Source organism: Camponotus vicinus, unplaced genomic scaffold, assembly GCF_025532165.1.
Source record: "Camponotus vicinus isolate PSW18456_S1 unplaced genomic scaffold, iyCamVici1.0 SCAF_7, whole genome shotgun sequence".
NCBI classification, from domain to species: Eukaryota; Metazoa; Arthropoda; class Insecta; order Hymenoptera; family Formicidae; genus Camponotus; species Camponotus vicinus.
The window spans coordinates 15,207,918-15,230,020 of NW_028141979.1; the positions used below are offsets into that span (position 1 = coordinate 15,207,918).

General features: G+C 34.9%; 3 protein-coding genes across 7 annotated transcripts in view; all 3 read right to left on the bottom strand.

Moving 5' to 3' along the window:
• The window catches only part of LOC145974574 (dynein axonemal heavy chain 6-like), a 424,968-nt gene that overhangs the window by 144,537 nt on the left and 258,328 nt on the right, over positions 1-22,103 (bottom strand). The window lies entirely within an intron of this gene.
• On the bottom strand, positions 10,666-12,118 carry LOC145974986 (uncharacterized). Its single transcript, XM_083105114.1, has 5 exons — positions 11,965-12,118; positions 11,627-11,834; positions 11,383-11,559; positions 10,981-11,063; positions 10,666-10,800 (listed from the first exon to the last, which is right to left on the bottom strand). Exons 2-5 carry the CDS (start codon positions 11,712-11,714, stop codon positions 10,666-10,668), a joined length of 483 nt encoding a protein of 160 aa, XP_082961240.1. The 5' UTR covers positions 11,715-11,834; positions 11,965-12,118.
• On the bottom strand, positions 12,242-12,762 carry LOC145974987 (uncharacterized). Its single transcript, XM_083105115.1, has 2 exons — positions 12,550-12,762; positions 12,242-12,478 (listed from the first exon to the last, which is right to left on the bottom strand). The coding sequence occupies exons 1-2, from the start codon at positions 12,760-12,762 to the stop codon at positions 12,278-12,280; spliced, it is 414 nt and encodes a 137-aa protein (XP_082961241.1). The 3' UTR covers positions 12,242-12,277.

Genomic DNA, 22,103 nt, shown 5'->3' on the forward strand with positions numbered 1-22,103 from the left:
CGCCTGCCCCTCCAGACGCGCGGACGGTTACTCCTGGAGTTTTAGCGGGTAAACCGGACAGCCAACACTTGGTGCGTCCGGGAGTCCCGCATAACCCTCGTCTCTCCCCCGCGAGCGAGGGTATGCATAAAGCATTTCTCCAGGGTTATCAAAAAAAAAAAAAGGTTATATCTTCCGAAGTGGAGCCCCCCTGTAGGGGGGGCGGAACATGCGGTGTCCACACATGTACTTTGCAAGAAAAATCAAAGTTTACAAATACGTATATTCTATTAAATATATTTCTTCTTAAACATATATGACATGGTAAAATTATAATATCTACATTTGCAACTTTCCACGCGAATTTTTGTATTTATTATTTTTATCCTTTTTCAGCCTATATCTCCAAAACTATTTGAGTCCGACCCTTATATATATATATATATATATATATATATATATATATATACGAAATTACTCGGGAAGATCTCTCCTATAACATTTAAAAATAAAGCAAATCGGAGAGGAGGCTCCGTTTATGTATAATTGTCAATTGTATTATTATACATATGCCGATGTCCGATTGATAAACAATATAAACAGCTATATTCCTTTGAAAGACAACGCGTGCGAGAGAGAACGATAGCGAGACTTATAATTAGCGCGAGAAAGAGAGAACGATAGCGCAAGACAACGCGTGCGAGAGAGAGACCGATAGCGAGACTTATAATTAGTGCGAGAGAGAGAGCGCAAAGGATGGAAATACGTTCGAAGAAATTACGTCATGATTTAGACTTAAAACTCTTTAGTCTTGTTTTACATGTTTTTCTTACGTACTATGGACTAAAAACTAAAACTGCCAGCTCGCAATCGACGAACTGATGCTTGTTGAAAGCGTCACTCGCGCGTATTACATTTGATATTTCTTTCGGATTTATTACAGTGGACGCGATATTGGAGAATTACATAAACTTTCCAAACAGCACCAAGTCGACTGTTAGTTGACTGTCAGTCGGCAGAAAAAGTCTAAAGTCGACTTCAAAGTCAGACTGAATGTTAACTTAAAGTCGACTAACAACCGACGAATGACTCGACTATAGTCGACTGTCAGTCAGCTAATAAGTCCACTTAAAAGTCAACTTTATGGCGATTATAAGTCAATTTTCAGTGAATTTAATATCATGTCCATTAACTACTAAATTTTTATTTTAATGTCATTATTCAATAACCTGATCGATTTAATTCCCATACGGAAAATAATTGGTATTAGATATCCACTAGATATTCTTTCTAGGCTTAAAGATTTCCACGAATATATGAAAAATAGCTATTGTAGATGCTGTAGATATCCAAATGTCCGCAATTCAAGATTTCATAAATATCTACAAAATATGTAAACCAATATCCCGTAAATATCTGTACAACATTCAGTGGATATTTATCATATATACATTTTTTATTACGTATATATTGATATTTATTTTTAGATGGATATTCATTTAATGTTCTGTATATAGATACATATATGATGGAATTAAAAATAATCAACCGTCTGCGGTTAATTATACGGAGCTCTGAAGCTACTTGCAAAAGGAGCTAGCCTTTGCTAGAGGAGATGCGGCTATAATTGTCCGCGCTCTTTGACCGATAAGCCGTGATTCGTAAGACCTGTGCCGCGGCCTTATATTACTATCTTAGGTGAATTCCACTTTGGAGTTAGGCGTTTTCCTTTTCGCCACCTGGCGGCGAGAAGCGTGGAAGTATATGAATATTTCTATTGTTACATGTAATACAATTAAAGTATAATAAAATTAAATCAATCAAGTCTTTGAAAATGCTTAATTTAATTGAAAATGTCTAATTTAATCGACTTTTCGTTTTACCGAAAGGCGACTTTTAATTTTCTGAAAATGGTCGACCTTAAGTCGACTCATAGTCGATAGTTAAAGTCGACAATAAACTGTACTAGAAACAGTTGATTAAACGTCGACTTAAAAAGACGACTTCAAGCTGACTAAAAAATGTCGACTATCAGAAATAGCCATTCGTGCTGTGTGGGTTGTCAATCATCAATTGTTTCAGTAATTTTATCCAATCGATCAAATGTTACATCTATGCATTGATCGAGATCGAACATACGATGTAACGTTGATTCGATCATGCATACGTTTGAAGATTCGAGACTTATGAGTTTGACGTCGTTAATCGTACGAACTCTCACTTAGCGGTCCAACGCTTATGAAATTGCAGTCATCTTTAGAGTCGTTCCGACGGAAATTTTGAATATTGCGACGTTGCTCGTAGAGTCCCTTCCACGTTTCAAGAGATAATATCAGTTCCTTTCCTCGATGATCTCTTATGGCAATCTCCACGTAACTCGGTGGACCCACGTTGATACCAATTTTGAGGAATTTGAATTCCGTAGCTGTCAATGCGTATCGTTTACCTAGTATACGAACCGCTCCAACGAAATGCTATATATAAAATTAAAATTAAATAATAGTAATAATACAATTTGTAAAAATGTAAAAATAGAAAAAAGTTAAACGAAACTTACTCGTCACATTTGTTCTCAAACGATGGAGTTTTATCACGATTCGGTACGTAATTATTCACGCGTCTTTCGATGCCGCTGCTGCTGCTGTTTCTTTCGACGTAGTACATTTCTTTGGGGTTATAAAAAGTGAACCATGAGCGGTTAACGCGACACTAATCGTACAAGAATTAACCGAGTATACATGACACTCATCTTCCAAAAGTATAATCGTACGGGAGAATAATACGTGATGGGAGATCAATGCTTCTAATGTTCTGAAATTTAGGAGAAGGGGGAGACGGCGCTCAGACAAAAAATTCTTAGAAACGCAAGGAAAGGATTAGGGAGGCGAAATAAGAGATAAAACATATTAATGTTTACATATTTTATTTTTCTTGCAATTCTTTCTGGCGTTGCGACCACCAGTTAAATATTATAAATACATTTTGTAATGCGCAATTCTTAACATGTTTTCCACATCGCATACTATTGGTATTATCTAATTTATTTAGAGCATCAATATCTTCATAGTCTGTATCCAAGGGTTCAATAATATAGCCGTTTCCCACATCGTCTAGTATATCGGTCAGCCATTTTCGCTTTTCAAGTCCTTGAACATACACGACAGATGATTCTTCTTCTTTTTCTTCTTCATGTATCGTACCAACGACAGCTGTGTAATTACACGCTGAGCCAAGTCATATGAGACGTTTCCGTCTTCCCATTGTAATCCATGATGATTTCTAATCACCCATGAAACTTGACGTTGGTCAGATTTTGTAAGCACGCTCCACGATACAGGACTTGCGAAAAAATAATGTGAGAGACCATATCCCTTTCTCAGGATTGCAGCTTCCTTCACGAAGAATAGTTTGTCGATGATAAATCCTTGCAGATCCACAAACGTTGGTACAGACATGACGAGATCTCTCTCTCTCTTTCTCTTCAATGCGTCAACCGAGAGGAAATGACGAAACTCTAAAACCATTTCGTAACACTTTGATTTATATCCTGCTCCTCTTCCCCTCTCTTGTGTCGATGTTGTCGCGAACACTTAGGTGATTTTGCGTACAACGTTGGTCAACGGATTGTACTGGATCACGCGATCGTGTATGATGAGACAGTACGCAGTGGTATTTATCGACACGTTCTCCTTACATTCTAATTCCAATCTCACATCCACGGTTGCGCTCTTGACCGATTCACTTTGTCGAGAACAATCGAACGGACTGTTACAGGGACAATAACATGTAGAACGGTACGCAAAAATTGAAGTGTCCATTTGCGTTGGTCAGCATCCCAGCCGGCGTTCCTCATAATCACGTTTCTCGGATGATACTGTTACATAGTGTTTGAGCGTAGTAGTTATTTCTACGTTTCTATTGCGATCAATCTCAACGCTATCGAGTTCGTATCGAATCTCATCGAACATGAATGCGACGCAATTATTTTCCAGTCACATCACCTCCTTCAGCTAGTGGTCTGATTTTCGTTAGTTCTCCTTCGATGTATAGGGAACTCTCATACGGCAGCGTATATAGATCCTGTTGTTGTATGAATATCCTTATCTCCTCACTGTGTCCGAACGTTGTATTGACGAATGGGTTATACGTGTGAGTCTCGATCTTGACGATACGATCGTCAAAGATTGGTTCGTCATCGATGTTGAGGATGTCAGTCATCGTTCAGCTGTTTCGCACCGTGAATCCCAAAGATTGTAAAAACGCAACGTTCGCTGAGTTTCTTTTTCTTGGATGATTGGATATTAGCGAACGTCGACGTTGTTATCGCTGACCTCGTGAAGTATTATTCCTCACGTCTTTCGATCCGTTCAACACGAGCATCTCATACATCGCATACGTACGTTATCGCCGTAGCCGTCGTACGTGCAATCTTACGGTGATTCTCCTCGAAAATCGAGCAATCGTCCGTTCTGGTCGACAACGCGTAACATTAAATCCGTAATGCTCCGCGCGATGATTAGCAGATAAATGATCTGTGCCGGCGTTTCCAATATCTTATACCCCGGTGGTACCCTCGGTGAAAATTCATGTATCGTATGAACGAATTTGCCGTTGTTGTACGCGCCCGCGGTCACTTTGTTTATACCGAGTATAAAGAAAGACCAGGAAGAGATCACGAATGGTTAACATATATCGTTGAGCAAGCGCCGCACTGGTGTGGTCCTTCGATGTATAAAGAAAGACCAGGAAGGGATCACGATCCTTCTCGCACCTATTATATTGGGGGAGAGGGATGTACCGCGAGAGCACAGAGCTATTTTGTTTGCGAAAACATGTCCCGACGCGTTAGTCAGTCCCAAGATCCAATCTTCTTCAAAGGAATATCGCTGTATATATTATATTATTTATTTTTTTTCTGTGAAGGCCTGCCCCGGCCCTATCTTAGGGTCCATCCGCCACTGCTATTTGGTACAGTGGGGATTTTAGTATATACTAGAGGGATCTTGGGGGATGTGGTCACTCTACGGCGTTGTGCTCGTCGGTGCCGTTTCATACGGAAGGCCAGTCGGAAGCCAGCATGCACGCGAATACCTCCACCGGCACTTATTTGGTCAGCGAGCGACCTTTCAGGGATTCTTCGTGGCAATCGGCATTGCATCCATCGAGTGAGATACCAACATCGCTCTGGAGTCGCATATCACTGTGTTAAAAAACAGCATTAGGTATGAGGTTTGGATAGCTCAGTGGTCTAGAGCAGTTGCCCGGAAAGCGAAAGACTCGGGTTCGATTCCCGATCCAGCCACTTGCGCCTCACATATTTTTCTAGTCTGCGAATATTGTTTTCTAGCAATTATTCATTAGGCTGAAAAATGTGTGAATGCTCTCTCCACAGGATATGCGTCAATGCCGTTGCCACGGATGGATTCTGTCGCTCGTTGATCAAATGGGCGTAAAGACACGTCCGACCTCCTCCCACATACATCCCTATCTTTCTCTAAAGGCCCCTAAAGGTATATATTATATTATTTATCAACCGGACATCGGCATATACAATATTGTTTATACTTGCGATGAAACATCCAACACCGTGCGGAGAGTAACGTTCGATTTCGATTTGAGTCGTGTCCGAGTATTGTCCGAGAGGAGAGCATCAGCGAGTTAAATCGTATTAAATCATATTTCTTCTTCCGAGTGTGTGCGGTTATCTTGACAATTTTCATATATAAAATGGATTGTGTTATCAATTATTATTCGCTTTGGAAGAGGAGTTTTATGGATCTATTATTTATCAAAAAATTAAACAAAAAATATTATTTATCATAATATTAAAAGTAGCATTCGTCTGGAAGGTAGGTAGTGTTTCCGTAAGATTGCACGTACGTGTGTATTTTTTTTTAAATAGATTATTTTATAGTTCCAGGAAGTAAAAATTGATGGGTTTGTAAACATCAGGCACAGACAGTGGGTGTGCATGGAAAGGCGACAGGCGCGGCAAGACTTTGCAGAAATGTGGAGTGACACCCCGGAGCAAGGCTGCCAGATTGCATACGCTGCGTCCAGCGGCGGCACGATTTGTATCCCCACCACTTTCGGACACAAAGGCATAAGCGTTCGTTGAGAGTTTATGCCTTGTGTCCGAAAATGGTGGGGATACAAATCGTGCCGCCGTTGGACGCAGCGTATGCAATCTGGCAGCCTTGCCCCGGAGGCTCGCCTAGACGATGAGATGAATGACTCATGGAAATATCACATTTTTTACCTACGGCGGTTCTTCCGGGAGAGCCCTACATAGAAATTATCGAAGAAAATTGGCACTAAGAAGATTGGAACCAAGAAGAGGAGGAAGAGGAGTGGGAGGAGTGAGAGGACTTGGTAGCTCCAGGAGGCTAATGTACATATTTCTTTTTACAATTTTTTATTATTAATTATTAAGATAAAATAAGTCTTTTTTTCTGTTTCTGGTCTCCTCTATATTCGATATTTTTTATACTTTTTATATTTTATATTAATTTTTATATTTTTAAATTTTTTAAATTTTAATTAGATTAAACACACATACACACACATGTATATAGACATTTTAATAAACTTATATTTAAAAAAGAAAATTGTAATTATTTACGCGCCTCTCCTTGCGCTATCTTTTTCCCATCCTTTACACTCTCCCTCTCGCGCTAATTATAAGTCTCGCTATCGTTCTCTCTCTCGCACGCGTTGTCTTACGCTATCATTCTCTCTCTTTCGTACGCGTTCTCTTCGCGCTATCGTTCTCTCTTTCGCACGCGGTCTCTTCGCGATATTATCGTTCTCTCTCGCACGCGTTGTCTTGCGCTATCACTCACTTACCTTTGCGTCGTCCTTCTCGCACCTATTATATTGGGAAAAAAGGGTGTACCGCGAGAGCACAGAGCTATTTTGTTTGCGAAAACATGTCGCGACGCGTTAGTCAGTCTCAAGATCCAATCCTCTTTAAAGGAATACCGCTGTTTATATTGTTTATCAATCGGACATCGGCATATGTAATGCAATATTGTTTATACTTGCGATAAAACATCCAATACGTGCGCCAAAACAAGCGCCCCCCGCCCCGCAACCCTCGCGCCCCCGAAATCCGCTCCGTCCTGCGTGACGTCATTCCCCGCGCCGCTGAGATCCCCTCGCGCCTCACCCCCCCTGAGAAGACCTGGGAGTCTATTCTGTAACTTTATAACGCATGCGTTATGGTTATAACGCATGCGTTAAATAATTCGTAACGCATATTTCGTATTTTCGTATTCCATAAATATATCTTAACGCATGACATTACGAAGTTAACGTTACTTGCGTTATGCAATTTATTACTAGAAATTTGTATTCTCTAAGATACCATAACGCATTTTTTAACGCGTTTGCTTGCGCTATGTAAAATAACGCTAACGCGAGACATTGAGTCACGTTATACAGTTAAAATTATCACGTTACATTAAGTGATTACAAAGGTAAGTATTTTTCTAATTAAAAACATGTCATTTTATATAATTTAATTATTTATTATTATTTATAATTATTATTTATAATAAAAATATTATATTTTTATTTATTAATTTAAATATTTTATTTATATTTATTTTTTATTTATATATATTTTTTTCTAAAACATTTATTTTTATTACAGATATTTATAAAAGATTTAAAAAATAAGAATATATGAGATAGATAAGATTATTTATAGATAAAATATAAAGAGAGATATGATATAAATAAGAATATTCGGAAAATATTAATTTTTAAAATATTTATAAGATATTTGTATTTGTTAAGGTTATATATTTAAAAAAATGGCTTTTGCTGTGATGTTGGGTATCTTAGAAGCTGTAGAAGAGGAAGATACTATGAGAGAAAACTCTGCTATAATGAAATCTCTACGAGATAATGTCTCTCCGTTTAATATGACAGACCGACAATTTATTAGAATCTTTCGTTTGTCAAAAGATGCAGTGCATTATTTATGTAATGTCTTACAAGTTCCTTTGCAGCGCACGCGATTGAATGGATTAAGCGTACAGACTCAAGTAATTCTATAATTTATATAAATATAATATACATATACATATATAAATATACATATGCACGTGCGTGCATTTCAATAAAATTCTTAATCCATATTAAGTAATAAAAAAATTTTAATAATATTATTCAAAGGCTCTGTCGAAATAATAAAAAAAAGAAAACAAAAAAATAGGTATATAAGAGCCGAGCGAAAACTCTTGCAAGCTCTTATATGCCTATTTTTCGTTTTATTTTTTCTTATATTAAGTAATGTTAATTAATAGATTTTAGCTGCATTACGCTTTTTTGCTATTGGTTCCTATCAAAAAGGAGTTGGAAATGATTATCTTGTCTCTTTGTCGCAACCTGCTGTTAGTCGAGCAATAAAGGCAGTAACACTTGCTATTAATCAATTAATAGCAAAAGATTGGATTAAATTCCCAAAAACTGAAGAGAAACAAGTTGCTTTAAAGAGAAAGTACATAATATTTATTTAATCGTCTCTAATCTTTTTTTTATTCTTATTAATTATTTTCTTATCAATATATCATTTTAAATATATTATTTTGTGTGAGTATATTTATAGAAACGTTTTTGTTTTTATTAAACGAATTTATTATTATATGTATTTATTTTATTTAGACCTTAGTAATTAGCTCGTATTATTGGCCCTAGAATTAATTTTTATTATTGCTTTGCAACACACGAGCAGTGTTAATATTATTATTGTTTAATTTTCGTTTTATGTTTATACGCTGGCCTGAGAATGCGTTACAATAACCTTCCGTTCAAATATCATCGGTTTAATTTATGATGATATTTTAAATGAGTTGTCCAACGGGTGATTGTTAGTTTGTGTTCATTTTTTGTCACCTACATATTATTGACATTTAATATTATATAATTTAATATTATTGACATATTATTGACTGTTATCATGACATTTACTAACGGTTATGTTCTTGACTCCGAGATGATAGGAAGCCTTTAAGAATATCTTGAGACTTGTAGAGACATGTGTATTAATTTATGTAAGCAGTTTTAATTTTTTCTTGACCGTTTCAATTAGTTTTTATTTTATCACGAATAATATTTATCATTTTAGTGCTTATTAATTCATTATTGTTTATTAAATTAACTCATTTTCTTTTTTCTGAGTCAATCTCAATTAATTTTCAATAACAATTTTTGGTAATAATACAATTACATCATGAAGGTGATGGACTCGGACACAGCTGGTCATGGCCGGTTTCAAATTAGGAGCTTCTCGCTTCCCAACGAAGAAGTTGTTTGAATAGGAGGCCAAATGTCACTCCGGGTTAATCATTTTTTGTGCTGGAGAAACATGCTCTATTACATGGGTTTCTATTGGCTTCTTTTTATAACGTTTGTTTCACGGATCATTTCATTCGCTGATTTTATTATATTATATTTCTTACTGAAGAAGACTAAGTAAAGTCGAAACGTTTTTGTTTTTATTAAACGAATTTATTATTATATGTATTTATTTTATTTAGACCTTAGTAATTAGCTCGTATTATTGGCCCTAGAATTAATTTTTATTATATTTATAGATTTCAAGAAGAAAGAAATTTCAAAGGTATTATAGGTTGCATTGATTGCACCCATATTGCAATAATAAAACCGAAAAAGCATGAAGAAGCTTATTTAAATCATAAAGGTTTTCATTCTATTAATGTGCAAGCAGTAAGTTATCTTATTATAGTATTTAATATATTTTGGACTTTTATTATTTTAAAGTAAATTGATTTATTTTTATTATTGATAAGGTTTCATCACATGATTTAGAAATTCTAAGTATTAATGCCCGATTTCCTGGATCTGTACATGATAGTTTTATATGGAAAAACTCTGCTGTTAGAGAAGAAATGATACGACTGTGGGATTCTGGGAATCATTCGACATGGCTATTAGGTTAATATAATATAGTTAATATAATGTATGTAGTTAATAATGTATGTATTATATATATATATATATATATATATATATATATATATATGTGTGTGTGTGTGTGTGTATGTATGTATTATATATATTTATTTTATAATTTTTTACTGTAAATAATAAAACATTTCTTTTAAATAAAAAGGTGATTCGGGATATCTTTTAGAACCATGGCTCATGACTCCTATTGTGAATGCACCAGCAGAAAGCGCAGAAGCACGCTATACTCAATGTCACAACTCTACGCGAAACTGTGTAGAAAGAATGTTTGGTTTATTAAAAAATGTATGGAGATTTATTAGGACATCGTGTATTGCATTATGACCCTATTATGGCAGCAAATATAACGATAGCTTGTGCTGTATTACATAATATACGATTTCACGCTAACATAATGCACTTTGAGTACGATATCGATGAAGAAGGTGAAGCTGAAGCACTAGAAAGAAGAAGAGGAAGAGCTCAAGCTGAAGAATTAGCCGATGCAGAAGATGTAGAATATTATGCTAACGGAGACAGATTAATAGAAGCAAGGAGAATACAGAGGCAAATACTTCGAAATCAATTTGGACTACGTAATATGTAAATTTACAAAATAAAATCTGAATTAAATTTAAAATGAATATGTTTTATTCAATATTTTATTAATAAGTAATATAAGTAATTAGCAACAAAAAATACAATATAGAATTATTTTTTTGTTAAAGCTTCCACTGCTTTGTCTAATACTTCTAACATCATTTCTTGGAGTCTTAATTGTTTTTCGTATAATTTATTACGTAATTCTGTTGCAGCTGCCATGCGATTTAAACTTTCTGCAATTTCCTGTAAAATAAAAAATAATAATTATATGTATTACTATTTTTTAATAATTTTAATTATATATATATATATATATATATATATATATATTTATAATACTTTGCATTTAAATTTTCATTATATATACATATATCTCCACATTAGAAAAAAATCTACAAATGTCGAGTAATTGCTAATAATTACATGTAAGCCTTCAGTATGCTTTTCTTGTGTATTTTTAAATTGATCTGCAACTTCATTTAAAGAGGATGATAGGCGACGTTTTTCTAAAACAACACAAATTTTGATAAAAATATATGCTACATATATATATGTGTGTGCGTGTGCGTGCGTGCGTGCGTGCGTGCGTGCGTGCGTGCGTGCGTGCGTGCGTGCGTGCGTGCGTGTGTGTGTGTGTGTGTACATATATTACATATATATTACATATTTTTAAATAACATATATTACATAATATTATTTAATTCAACAAAACAATATTTTTTTCAGTTAATAATAATAATGTTTAATATAACATTGAAATAAAATAAATAAATCTAAACAAATGTTTCAAACAAATCGTTCTGTGTATATAAATTTTATACTTACTAAATAATGGAGGAGTTATTTCATTTTTTGTCACTGAAGTTAGTTCTGACTTTGATGTTTTTATTAAAGACTTGCTAGTTGTAACAAGTCCAAAGTCATCTTGATTATTTTGGAATGAAGGCGTAGGATTTGGCGTAGGACTAAGTGACAATACAACAGTACTTTTTTGTACCTTTCCTAAAACACAAACTTTGATCAAGATACGCTATATTATAAATATTACATATATAAGTTTTGTACTCACTAGATGTTTGAGGAATTATTTCATTTTTTCTCACTGAAGTTAGTTCTGACTTTGGTGTTTTTATTAAAGACTTGCTAGTTTTATACATGGATGTTAAATTTTTATTCGGTATATTGTTACGAAACTCATCTTCATTATTTTGGAATGAAGGCGTAGGACTTGGCTTAGGACTAAGTGAAAATACGAAAGTACCTTCTTCAATATCTAACTAAAAAATAATAAAGAGTTTAATATAACCCAATATGTAAAAAAAAATATTAAAAATAAGTTTAATATAATACAACATATACATATGTGTGTACGTATGCATGCACACGAGACACATTTAATTTACTTACTTGTTCCGCCTCCTCAACAGTAACTGTTGTATTAGCTTCAAATATTGTTGCAGGATCAATTAGATCCTATAAAAGTAAAAGAAAAAAAAATAAGAAATATTATTTATGTGTGGAACTGACAAGTTTATAATAAAAACATCGAAAATATCAGTGAACGAACTTCAATATCAAATAATACAATAATTTCAAAAATGTCTAGTAAGTATAAAACTTATATATTAAACCTATATATTATACCTATATATTATGCCTATATATGTAAAACTTATATATTAAAACTTATATTAAAAATGTCAAAATATATTTATATTTTTTAAAAACAAACTTCCGGACGTTCTTCAAAACCTTGCTCCATAATTGGCAAACCAACAGAAGATTCACCACCAAGAATCGATAATATTTTTAAATCTGAATCTTTTAAATTTATTGGATCTGTTGTATTGCCTGTCTTTTTAAGATCTGCTTTAGCCTTTGCTGCCCGAGCTCTTGTTTGATTCCGTTGATCGCACCAAAGCTGCAAATTTTTATATAATATATAAAAAATGATAATATTACATTACAAAAAAATAAAAGATTAGACTGTACCTTTTTCCATCCTTCTACAGATTTTGATGGACCTTCTAAACCATTCAATTTTTCAGATAAGTTTTGCCATTGCAAATCATTTGCTGCTTTGCCTCTAACACCTAATAATTTTCCGGTAGCAAAGGCAGTATGAGTCTGCATATAATCTATTAAGAACTCCACTTGTTTAACGGTAGCTTTAGGAGCTCGCGTCTTTTTGGATGGCACTGCCATACTATTAAAAAATTAGCTCTTTTTATATATATATGTATAACATAAAAATATAAATATTAAAACATAAAATATTTAAATAATTAAAATGTATGTAATGAGTACTAAAATACGTACCTTGCGCACTCTTATCGCGATAACCTTTTTGTAAATATTTGACATATGTCACTCTCACGATCACTAAACCACATAAACAAAGACAATTGTAAAACGCCATTATTTTTTCCTAAATTTTTGGTTATTTGCGTTATATTTCCGAAGATGTCCGAAGATGAGGTAACTCATAACGCAATGTACACACATAGTTTACAGAATACAATTTTTGGCTAAGGTGCGTTACGAGATAACGCATTTGTCGTTAGCAAATATATAACGCAAAAAGTTACAGAATAAACCCCCTGGATTAGAACTCCCCTTATATCACTATTAATGTTGTACGAATATTTGCAGGATATTGGTTTGGGAAACCTCGAATTACGAACATTTGATATCTACAGCATCTGTAATAACTATTTTTCATATATTCGTGAATATCCTCAATATCTATGAAGAATATCTGATGGATATCTAATACCAATTATTTTCCGTATGGATATGTTTTCTTTATTTTGACCTTGTCACCAATTTTCATTGTCATATTCTTAATCGGCACGTCGAAATGCAGTAATATGTAAAATTTCAGAACAATCGAAGATATGCACTTTTCGAAACTGCATCCAATATGATAGTACCCAGACAGCACAATGACATCTTAAAAACGTATTAAAAATAAACAAATTGGACGTTTCATACGTATTTAAAATATCCAGATTAGAGCCTAAAATATCTTTAGGATGTTTTATGGATATCCAGTGTTACTATTTTGGACATCCCAAAAATGTCCATTTTAAAGACCAAACGGACTAAAATTGGACTTGTTTTGAACATTAAAAAAATATTTTAAAAATAGGTATAAATAATTTTTACAAAATATTTTAATGAAAAAATTTAAATTTATTATATTAAATTTTTCATTATTTTATATTAAATTTGTTTCATTATTTTATATTAAATTATTCGCCGGACATTTACTTGTCCAACTTATAAAATCAATTTAATATCTGAAACTCGTGATTTAGATCAGAAATTAAATTGAACAGTATATTTTTAATCTTATTTGTTACCTTTTGCAAACTTTATATAATTCTCATAACTAAAACTTAAATACGAGAAAGATAGCGCATCGCACGTCGCGTAGCGGTAAACGAACGAACTAACACATCCTTGCGTGCTTGCGCGAAACTTTGATGTCCAAGATCGGACATCTTATGGACGTCCAAATATTGGCCATTAACGGATGTCTCAAATCGAATGTACGATGGATGTTCATTTCATGTCCATGGACGTGTGGACGTAAAATGGATATAAAATGAATATCCATAGGATGTCCTGTGCTGTCTGGGTACTTACTGATTTTAACACATATGACAATTTAATACATATCACATTGTCTATTGCATAAGTAACGCAAGTATTCAGGATGTTAAATAAATGGTGGACAAAACTAAGAGAAATGAATTTTTATTGTTTAGAGAAGAAAAAAATTTATATTAATATAGGTCCGGGAATAATTAGTTTTTGAGTTATTAAAGTTTGTGTGATACAATTCTCATCACATCGTCTTCCATAATTTAGTTGCGAAGAGTTTCTACATCATCCACTGCAAACAAACACACTAAAGTGGCAGCTTTTCAGATAATACGCGCCACGTCAGGAATTTGGCGGCGAGTTTAGAATTCAATGAGACAACGAGCTGAGGCTTGTATTGAGACAGGAAGTGGAACATTTCCCCTAAGACGATGTGACGAGAATATTGTGTCACAAAATCTTTAATAACTCAGAAATCAAGCGACACGGTAGCGTCGCGACGTCAAATACATAAAGAAAAAAAAACGGGATCCGATTATTGAGAATCACTGTTCTCGACGCGGCGCTACCAAGTAGCTTATCCGGAATTTTGGATCTAATAAACTTTCGATTAAGATATTTAATAAACTAAACCTGTAATCAAAAATCTAACGGCACTTTTATTATATAATGTGAATATAAGCTTTCGATTGCGACCAGTTTGGATAAAATCGGTGCAGTCAATCCTGAGAAATGATGATCGAATATCAGAATTGTGATATTTTTCTTCTCCAGGTTCAGGACTCGCGTACATATGCTCGCACGCACACACGCAAAGCGAGTTTGTCCCTCAAGTGGCGTTCACACCATGCGTATACGATTATTGCTTCGATATGTACAATGCTTTAAGAGACAAAATCATATGCGTGCATACGTGTGATATGTATATGTATGTGTGTACGTACGTGTGAGAGATTAATTTATCGTACAGTAACAATTTTCAAAAATTACCTCTTCGGAGTGGAATTTAATATCTTAGAAACGGAGCCGTAAAAAAATACAGAACTTCTGCTGTTAAATAAAATTTTTAAAAAAAGTTATTTGTCGTATAATAACAATTTTCAAAAAATCATCCCTTATAAAAGCAAATTTCAAAAACCCACTTCTTAAAGATGAAAAACAATATCTCGAAAATGATGCGTCGCAGAAATATGGGACTTACGCCGTTAGTTAAGATTTCTACAAAAACTAATTTATAAAAATAAAATTTTTAGAAACCACCCTTTGGGAGTGAAATCTAATATTTCAGAAACGGTGTACCACAAAAATGTAAAACCTGTGTTAAATAAGACGTATAAAAAGACGGTAAATGTTTACTTTAGATTACACAGCTCGAAAAATTTTTATTTTCACATATGTTGTAGAGGATACATTCCTAAGTAATACACCGTTTGAATTTTGTGTCTCTCTTCGCTCCTGAGATATGCGATTTTAAAATTGTATATTTACTTGTATCATCTTTTCGTTACATTCTAAATATGTTTATATTTTTCTGTTTACATTTACCGAGGTCATCTTTCTGAATAACTTTCAGAAGGTTTTAGCCTTGTTATTTATTAAATATTTATTAACAAAAAAAGTTTCATGAATAGAATACAATTTTACCATATCATGTATGTTTAAGAAAAAATATATTTAATAGAATATATGTATTTGTAAACTTTGCTTTGTCTTGCAAAGTACATGCGTGGACACCGTGTGTTCCGCCCTCCTTACGGGGGGCTCCACTTTCGCAAGATATAACCTAACCCAACCTGTGTCTGAAGTATGGGAAATACCTTGATATATGACATTTTGCTTCATATGGTTCATGAGTTTATATAAGTTTGCAACTTCCTATGCGAAGCCAGGTATGTTCCACACTTCAGACATGGGTTGGGTTAGGTTATATCTTCCGAAAGTGGAGCCCCCGTAGGGGGGGGCGGAACATGCGATGTCCACGCATATACTTTGCAAAACGAAGGAAGTTATATACAAACATTTATTAAAAGTTTAGGTAAAATAACAATTTTTATTTAGTGAAACTAAACAATAATTCTATAGCTTAGCGACATGGAAGCGACGAGCAAACGTAAACAAAAAAATATAAACACGCAAGTAAAATATAATATGAAACCGTGATGAGCAAATGTAAACAAAAAATGTAAACACATAAATAGAATATAACGAAAAGATGCCATAAAAGTATGGAACTTCAAAAGTGCATATCTTAGAAACGAAAAGAGAACGCCGCAAAATTCAAACGGTGTATTACTTAGGAATGTATCCTCTAGAACATATGTGAAAATAAAAATTTTTTGAGCTGTGTAACCTAAAGTAAACATTTAAAAAGACTAATTTAGCGTATAATAACAATTTTTAAAAACCACCCCTTGGAGTTGAAATTCAATATTTCAGAAATGGTGTACCACAAAAATATAAAACCTGTGCCGTTCGATAAGACTTGTAAAAAGACTAATTTAGCGTATAATAACAATTTTTAAAAACCACTCCTTGGGGTTGAAATGTAATATTTCAGAAACGATGTACCATAAAAATATAAAATCTATGCCGTTAGATAAGAATTGTAAAAAGACTATTTTACCGTATAATAATAATTTTTAAAAACGGTGTACCACAAAAATATAAAACCTGTACTGTTAGTTATGACTTTGTAACGATCCGGTTTTCTGCGTGGGAGTTGTGGATAGATCGTCAGATGTAGAGAAAAGAGAAAAAAAAAGAACGCGCGAGATATATGTATATATACCGTGAAATGAATTTATTGATGCAAAAGAAAGTACAAAGATATAAGTGTACGCATGTATCGTGGTGTGAGTGTGTGTGTGTGTTAATGTGTTATGTTTAGTATTTTGACGCGCTCGGGATCGGTCGATGACCGCGCGTATGCGTCGACGGTGTTTTTGCCGCGTTTTTTTCCGACGGGGAATCCTGGCGTTTCGAGAATCACGGTGTACGGGGAATAGCTGGTCGTTTTCGGAGAAGCGCGTCTCGCCGGGGTTCGCATAACTGCGACTGCGGATGCCGCGTTACAAATTAGCACAATACGCATTGTTAAATGCAATGGCCGCGATACAGATTAGACGTGTTAGACGGTCGAATATACAATACTGCGGAATGCTATTAGGCGCGCAGACCGCGATACAGAATAAGCGCGGTGTAATATTTCGTTGCCGCTGAGGATGCCGCGGCGCGCTATCGATATTTCGAACGGGCGGCTGCGGATGCCGCGATGCACCGGTGCGTTACAATTCGCGAGAGAGGATCGTATCGCGAAGGTTGTGCGTGGCTCGCAGCTGGGTCGAGATCCCTCGACTCGGGGCGGCTCTACCTCCACCTTTCGGGAATGCCCAGCTGGGGAATTTGGCGGTGATGTGGGTGCACTACCCCGTTCGGTATCGAGATCGCTCGGCTAAGACGGAGTTCTCTCCACCTTTCGTCCGGAGCGGTAGTGACTTGTCAGGATTCTCAGGATTTGCTCAGAAGCGTACCGCTTTGAGTGGATCGGGAGAATGATGATTAGGTGCGAAACGTGGCCTTTTTATACTGGCTAATTACCCGCGTCGGCGTGCGGCGGTATCACCCTTTCCGAACAGGTTTTTCGAAAACGGTACGGTCGGGCCTGCTCGGAGAAGTTCGGGTGGTGTGCCGAACGTGGGTTTTCGCCGGCCGGCGGTTCGGGCCACGTCGGCTACGGTCGGCGGTGTTCGGCCGATTCGAGCCTAACGGCTTAGGGCTGTATGTGAGAACGATTAAAAAAGGTGGGCGCACCGCGCCCTTGCCTATGCCCGGCGGGTGTTCTGCCGGGCGGTAACTTCCGGTTGGTTTTGCCGGGCAAAAAGGAACAATGCCGGGATGCATTGTTACAACTTATAGAAAGACTAATGAAGTGTACAATAACAATTTTTAAAAACCATCTCTTGAGGGTGAAATCTAATATTTCAGAAATGGTGTACCACGGAAATATAAAACCTGTGTCGTTAGAAAGACTAATTTACCGTACAGTAACAATTTTTAAAAATAAAAAAATACACCAAAAATAATTTACAAATAATTTCCCCCAAAAAATAATTTGCAGAAAGGATATAAAATTTTACAAAAAGAAATGTGAAATTCCTCTAAAGAAATCTTACAAAAGTAAAAAAAAATACGCCAAGTACATAAAAAATATTCTACCTCGTATGCAACAAAATGTTTAATAAAAAAAGTCCTTAAAAATAATTTACAGTAATTTACAGTAATTTTCTCTCACAAAATCATCTTTCTAAAAAATAAAATCTCAACAAATAATATTCATAAAAAAATATTAAAAAATAAAATATCAAAACTAAATATGAAATCAATAATCAATAATTATTATTAGCCAAGTACTTAAGAGCAATTTATAAATTTGATATAATATTTCAAATTAATAAAGAAAAAGGCTTAGGACCGTGGCGTAGGGTGTCAGTACGAAATATCAAATAAAAAACAATTCAAAGACAGAAAGCTCGTATATTAATAGGCTAGTTTAATGAGTAAAATTGTCTGTCGTAAAAAAAATTCAAATAACAAATTGCAAATAGACAAACGTACGTTTCCATCCTATACAGATCCTTTTCAATGTACCTTCCTTAACAATTCGAAGCAATATAGTATGACGCAAACAATTACAAAAGCGAGCGCTATAGTCTAACAAAGAAGGTCAGGACATTTAAAACGGTTAAAAATTTTGTTAAGAAACGCAAGAATAATGGTCGAAAATAAACGCGGTCAAAAACGGTCAGAAACGGTAAACGCATGTATAAGAAAAATTAATGAAGTGTTAAAAATGTATGGCTATAAAATGCTGTAAAGAAAGCACAGGTCACCTCGCTATCAAAATTATAAATGCTATACAAGAAATTGGAGAGAAAATGTGTATCGTTTTAATCCTTCATTGAATCCATCCGAATATGAAAATTACACGTTGTCCAAAGAAATAAAAGTCGTAGAGATAAAGATTGAAAATTATAGTCCAATGATGTAAAATATGGAGATCCCTCTAAAATCCAATCTCTCAAGGCGCGTCAAAGAGAATGATTTTTTATGTACTTGGCGTATTTTTTTTACCTTCGTAAGGTTTTATTAGAGGGATTGTTCGCGGGTGAACGCGGATTGCCGCGACAGCGAAGAGTTTTGAGAGCGCGAACGGACGACCACAGACAGTTTATTAAAACTAAAAGACTTCACACCACGTAATTTTTTTGTTTTTTGATTTTTTATTTTTTAGACCACAATTAATTTACGAAAAAATATATATATATAATGTACAAAGGCTGAAGAATTTATCTGCTTTCAGATAATCGAGCGGTTTTCACACAGCGGTTTTTATCGAAGCGAAGCGGTTTGACGAAAAGCGGTTTAGCGAAAAATGCGGTTTAGCGAAAGTGCGAGACTGCGAGGTGCCCACGTGCGGTGCCCGTTATATAGCGAGCGGAATTTTGGGCCCTTTGCGACGTAGACCAATAAATTTTATAATTTAGCGGTGACCTCAGGGCGCCGCGTACAATTGGCCGCCGATGAGGTCTGACGTTGAAAATTCTGTGGTTGTCATGCGCGCAGTATTTTTCGATCAGCTGATTGCCAATCAGCTGATCGTGACGCATGGGCGCGCATGCCCGTGCGCTTCGCTGATTTTGTCGACGGTTGACAATGTTATTGTGAGCGTTTATGACAAGCGTTTCTTAAGCGATGAAAAAATGAGAGATAACGGGAACGGTCGAGTTTTTCTGAAGGCTCGAGAAGATTCTTGATGCCCGTTAAATTCGAATTCTCGAATTATAAAATGCTGATTCTTGCCTATGTGAATTTTTGAACCGGGATAATTTGTATGGTTTTCGAACAGGGATATAACACCTTTTTGTAAAATTTTATATCCTTTCTGCAAATTAATTTTTGAGGGAAAATTTTTATAAATTATTTTTAGGGATACTTTTTTATTAAATGTTTTGTTGCATATAATTTCCGGACTTATGTTGATATAACTTTTTTTCTTTTCTTGGCATTAGAAATACATTCCTAAGTTTTGCCTATTTCTGAAACACCCTGTATAGGAGCGATGAGTGTGTAGGCGCGCGGCGAAGGCTCTTCCCCTCCCCAATAACCGCTTCGCCGCGCGCCGCCATTATGTTACAGTGAGACGGCCTTCACCGCCGCGCACTTCTAGCCACGCACATTGGCCGATCTTCTTTAATTAATTTTTCGTTAATTATTGCAAATATCGCAAAACAGTAGAAGACCTTCTTTCTTAATTTGAGCCAATCTACCTTCACACTTCGCATGTGCGAAAAATTTCCAGACACTCTGTATATTGGGTTGAGCGGACCGTTAGGGGCACAGATCAGAGACCGAAATGGTCCCTTTAACTCTGTGAATGTCTTAGGCCTATCCGCTCGGCGGTCCCTTTTTGGTAAGGAACTTAATCCCTTTTGATCGGGACGGGACCCTGCCCGATCTCGAGATTCAGGAAAGGGAGCGGGTTAGAAAAAGTAATAAGCTAATCACAAAATTAAAATTTTATTCATAGTTTACTTAAAAACATATACTTTAAAAACAATACAATGGCAAAAATTTATCGAGATTCGTGATATAACATATAATATTCTTAAAGCGTGAATGTGATTGAGTGTGTGTGTGTGTATGTGTGTCATATTTCCGCGAGTGTTACATTGGGTCGGAGGTCATCAGTCGGAATATACTGGGAGGAATTTACGTTAAGAGTTAGGTTCTGACTGGTTATTCCAATATATATAATTAATAAAATATAAGGAAATGAAATAAAAATCAAATATGCAAGTGTAATAAAAGTATGAGTAAAGCTTACTCACTAAAGGAAGAATAAAAATTCGTCGGTTGCGCATATGTGTATAATTAGAATCAAAATTTTTTAAAATTCCCTGAACATACAGATCTAAGTTATAATGCAATAATAAAATTAAAATACAATGATAAAATTAAGATAAGTGATTCCCCAAGTCTGAGTCCAAAATTATTCATCTACTTCAAAGGTTTTTCCAAAAAGTAGTGATAATATAAAGAAAAAAAAATAATAATATAAAGGAGATGGGAAATTAAAAGAAAATAAAAGAGAATAAATAGAAATGGAGAGTTAAAAATATATAAGGAAAGGCCGAAACGAGATATAAAGATGGAAAACTATACAAATTCTCGCTGAATAAATCAGAAAAAGCAACTAAAGGGAAATAAGAATCAAGGAGTTAATAGAGAACCATCTTTCGGAGATTCAAGGCGATTAAGAGAAAAATAAGAAGTTAATAAATAAAAAGATGAAATGTTTCAATTTAAATGGTGAGATAATAAGATATGTGGAAGGGGGAAGATAAAAATTACTCAATTTTACTCACTACTCGTTGGCATCACAAGAATGAGTGCGTTGATAACATTGCAATGGTTGAGGTCGGAGCTTTGCAATTATAACATGAAGAGCTGGCTAATGGAGATTTCCACTAAAAGATTTTCAATAAATATCCACTTACAATGCACAATTAAATCTTAATAAAACATTTTCGCTAAGACGGATTAATAGCTCAATTGCGTGACACAAGAAAGGATCCCGGAGGCTATATAATTTGAATCAGATTAAGATTGAATTCTCAAAATTCTGTATTTAACTGTAACTGAATCTCGACTGTGATTAAGAAAAAGAGTGCATCGACGCAACTTGTGCTCGCATTGTTAAAGTCATTGCTTCTCCTCCTCACTAGATAGTAGGAATCTTTTTTAGACGAATTAGAAGACTTCAATTGCTCCTTTCTTAGGGTAAAAGGATTTTTAGAAGGAGGGGCATTTTCTAGTTTTTTAATTGATTGAACTCCTCTGGCTTGAGATTTAACTTCATCCAGTGAAGAGTGAGAGTA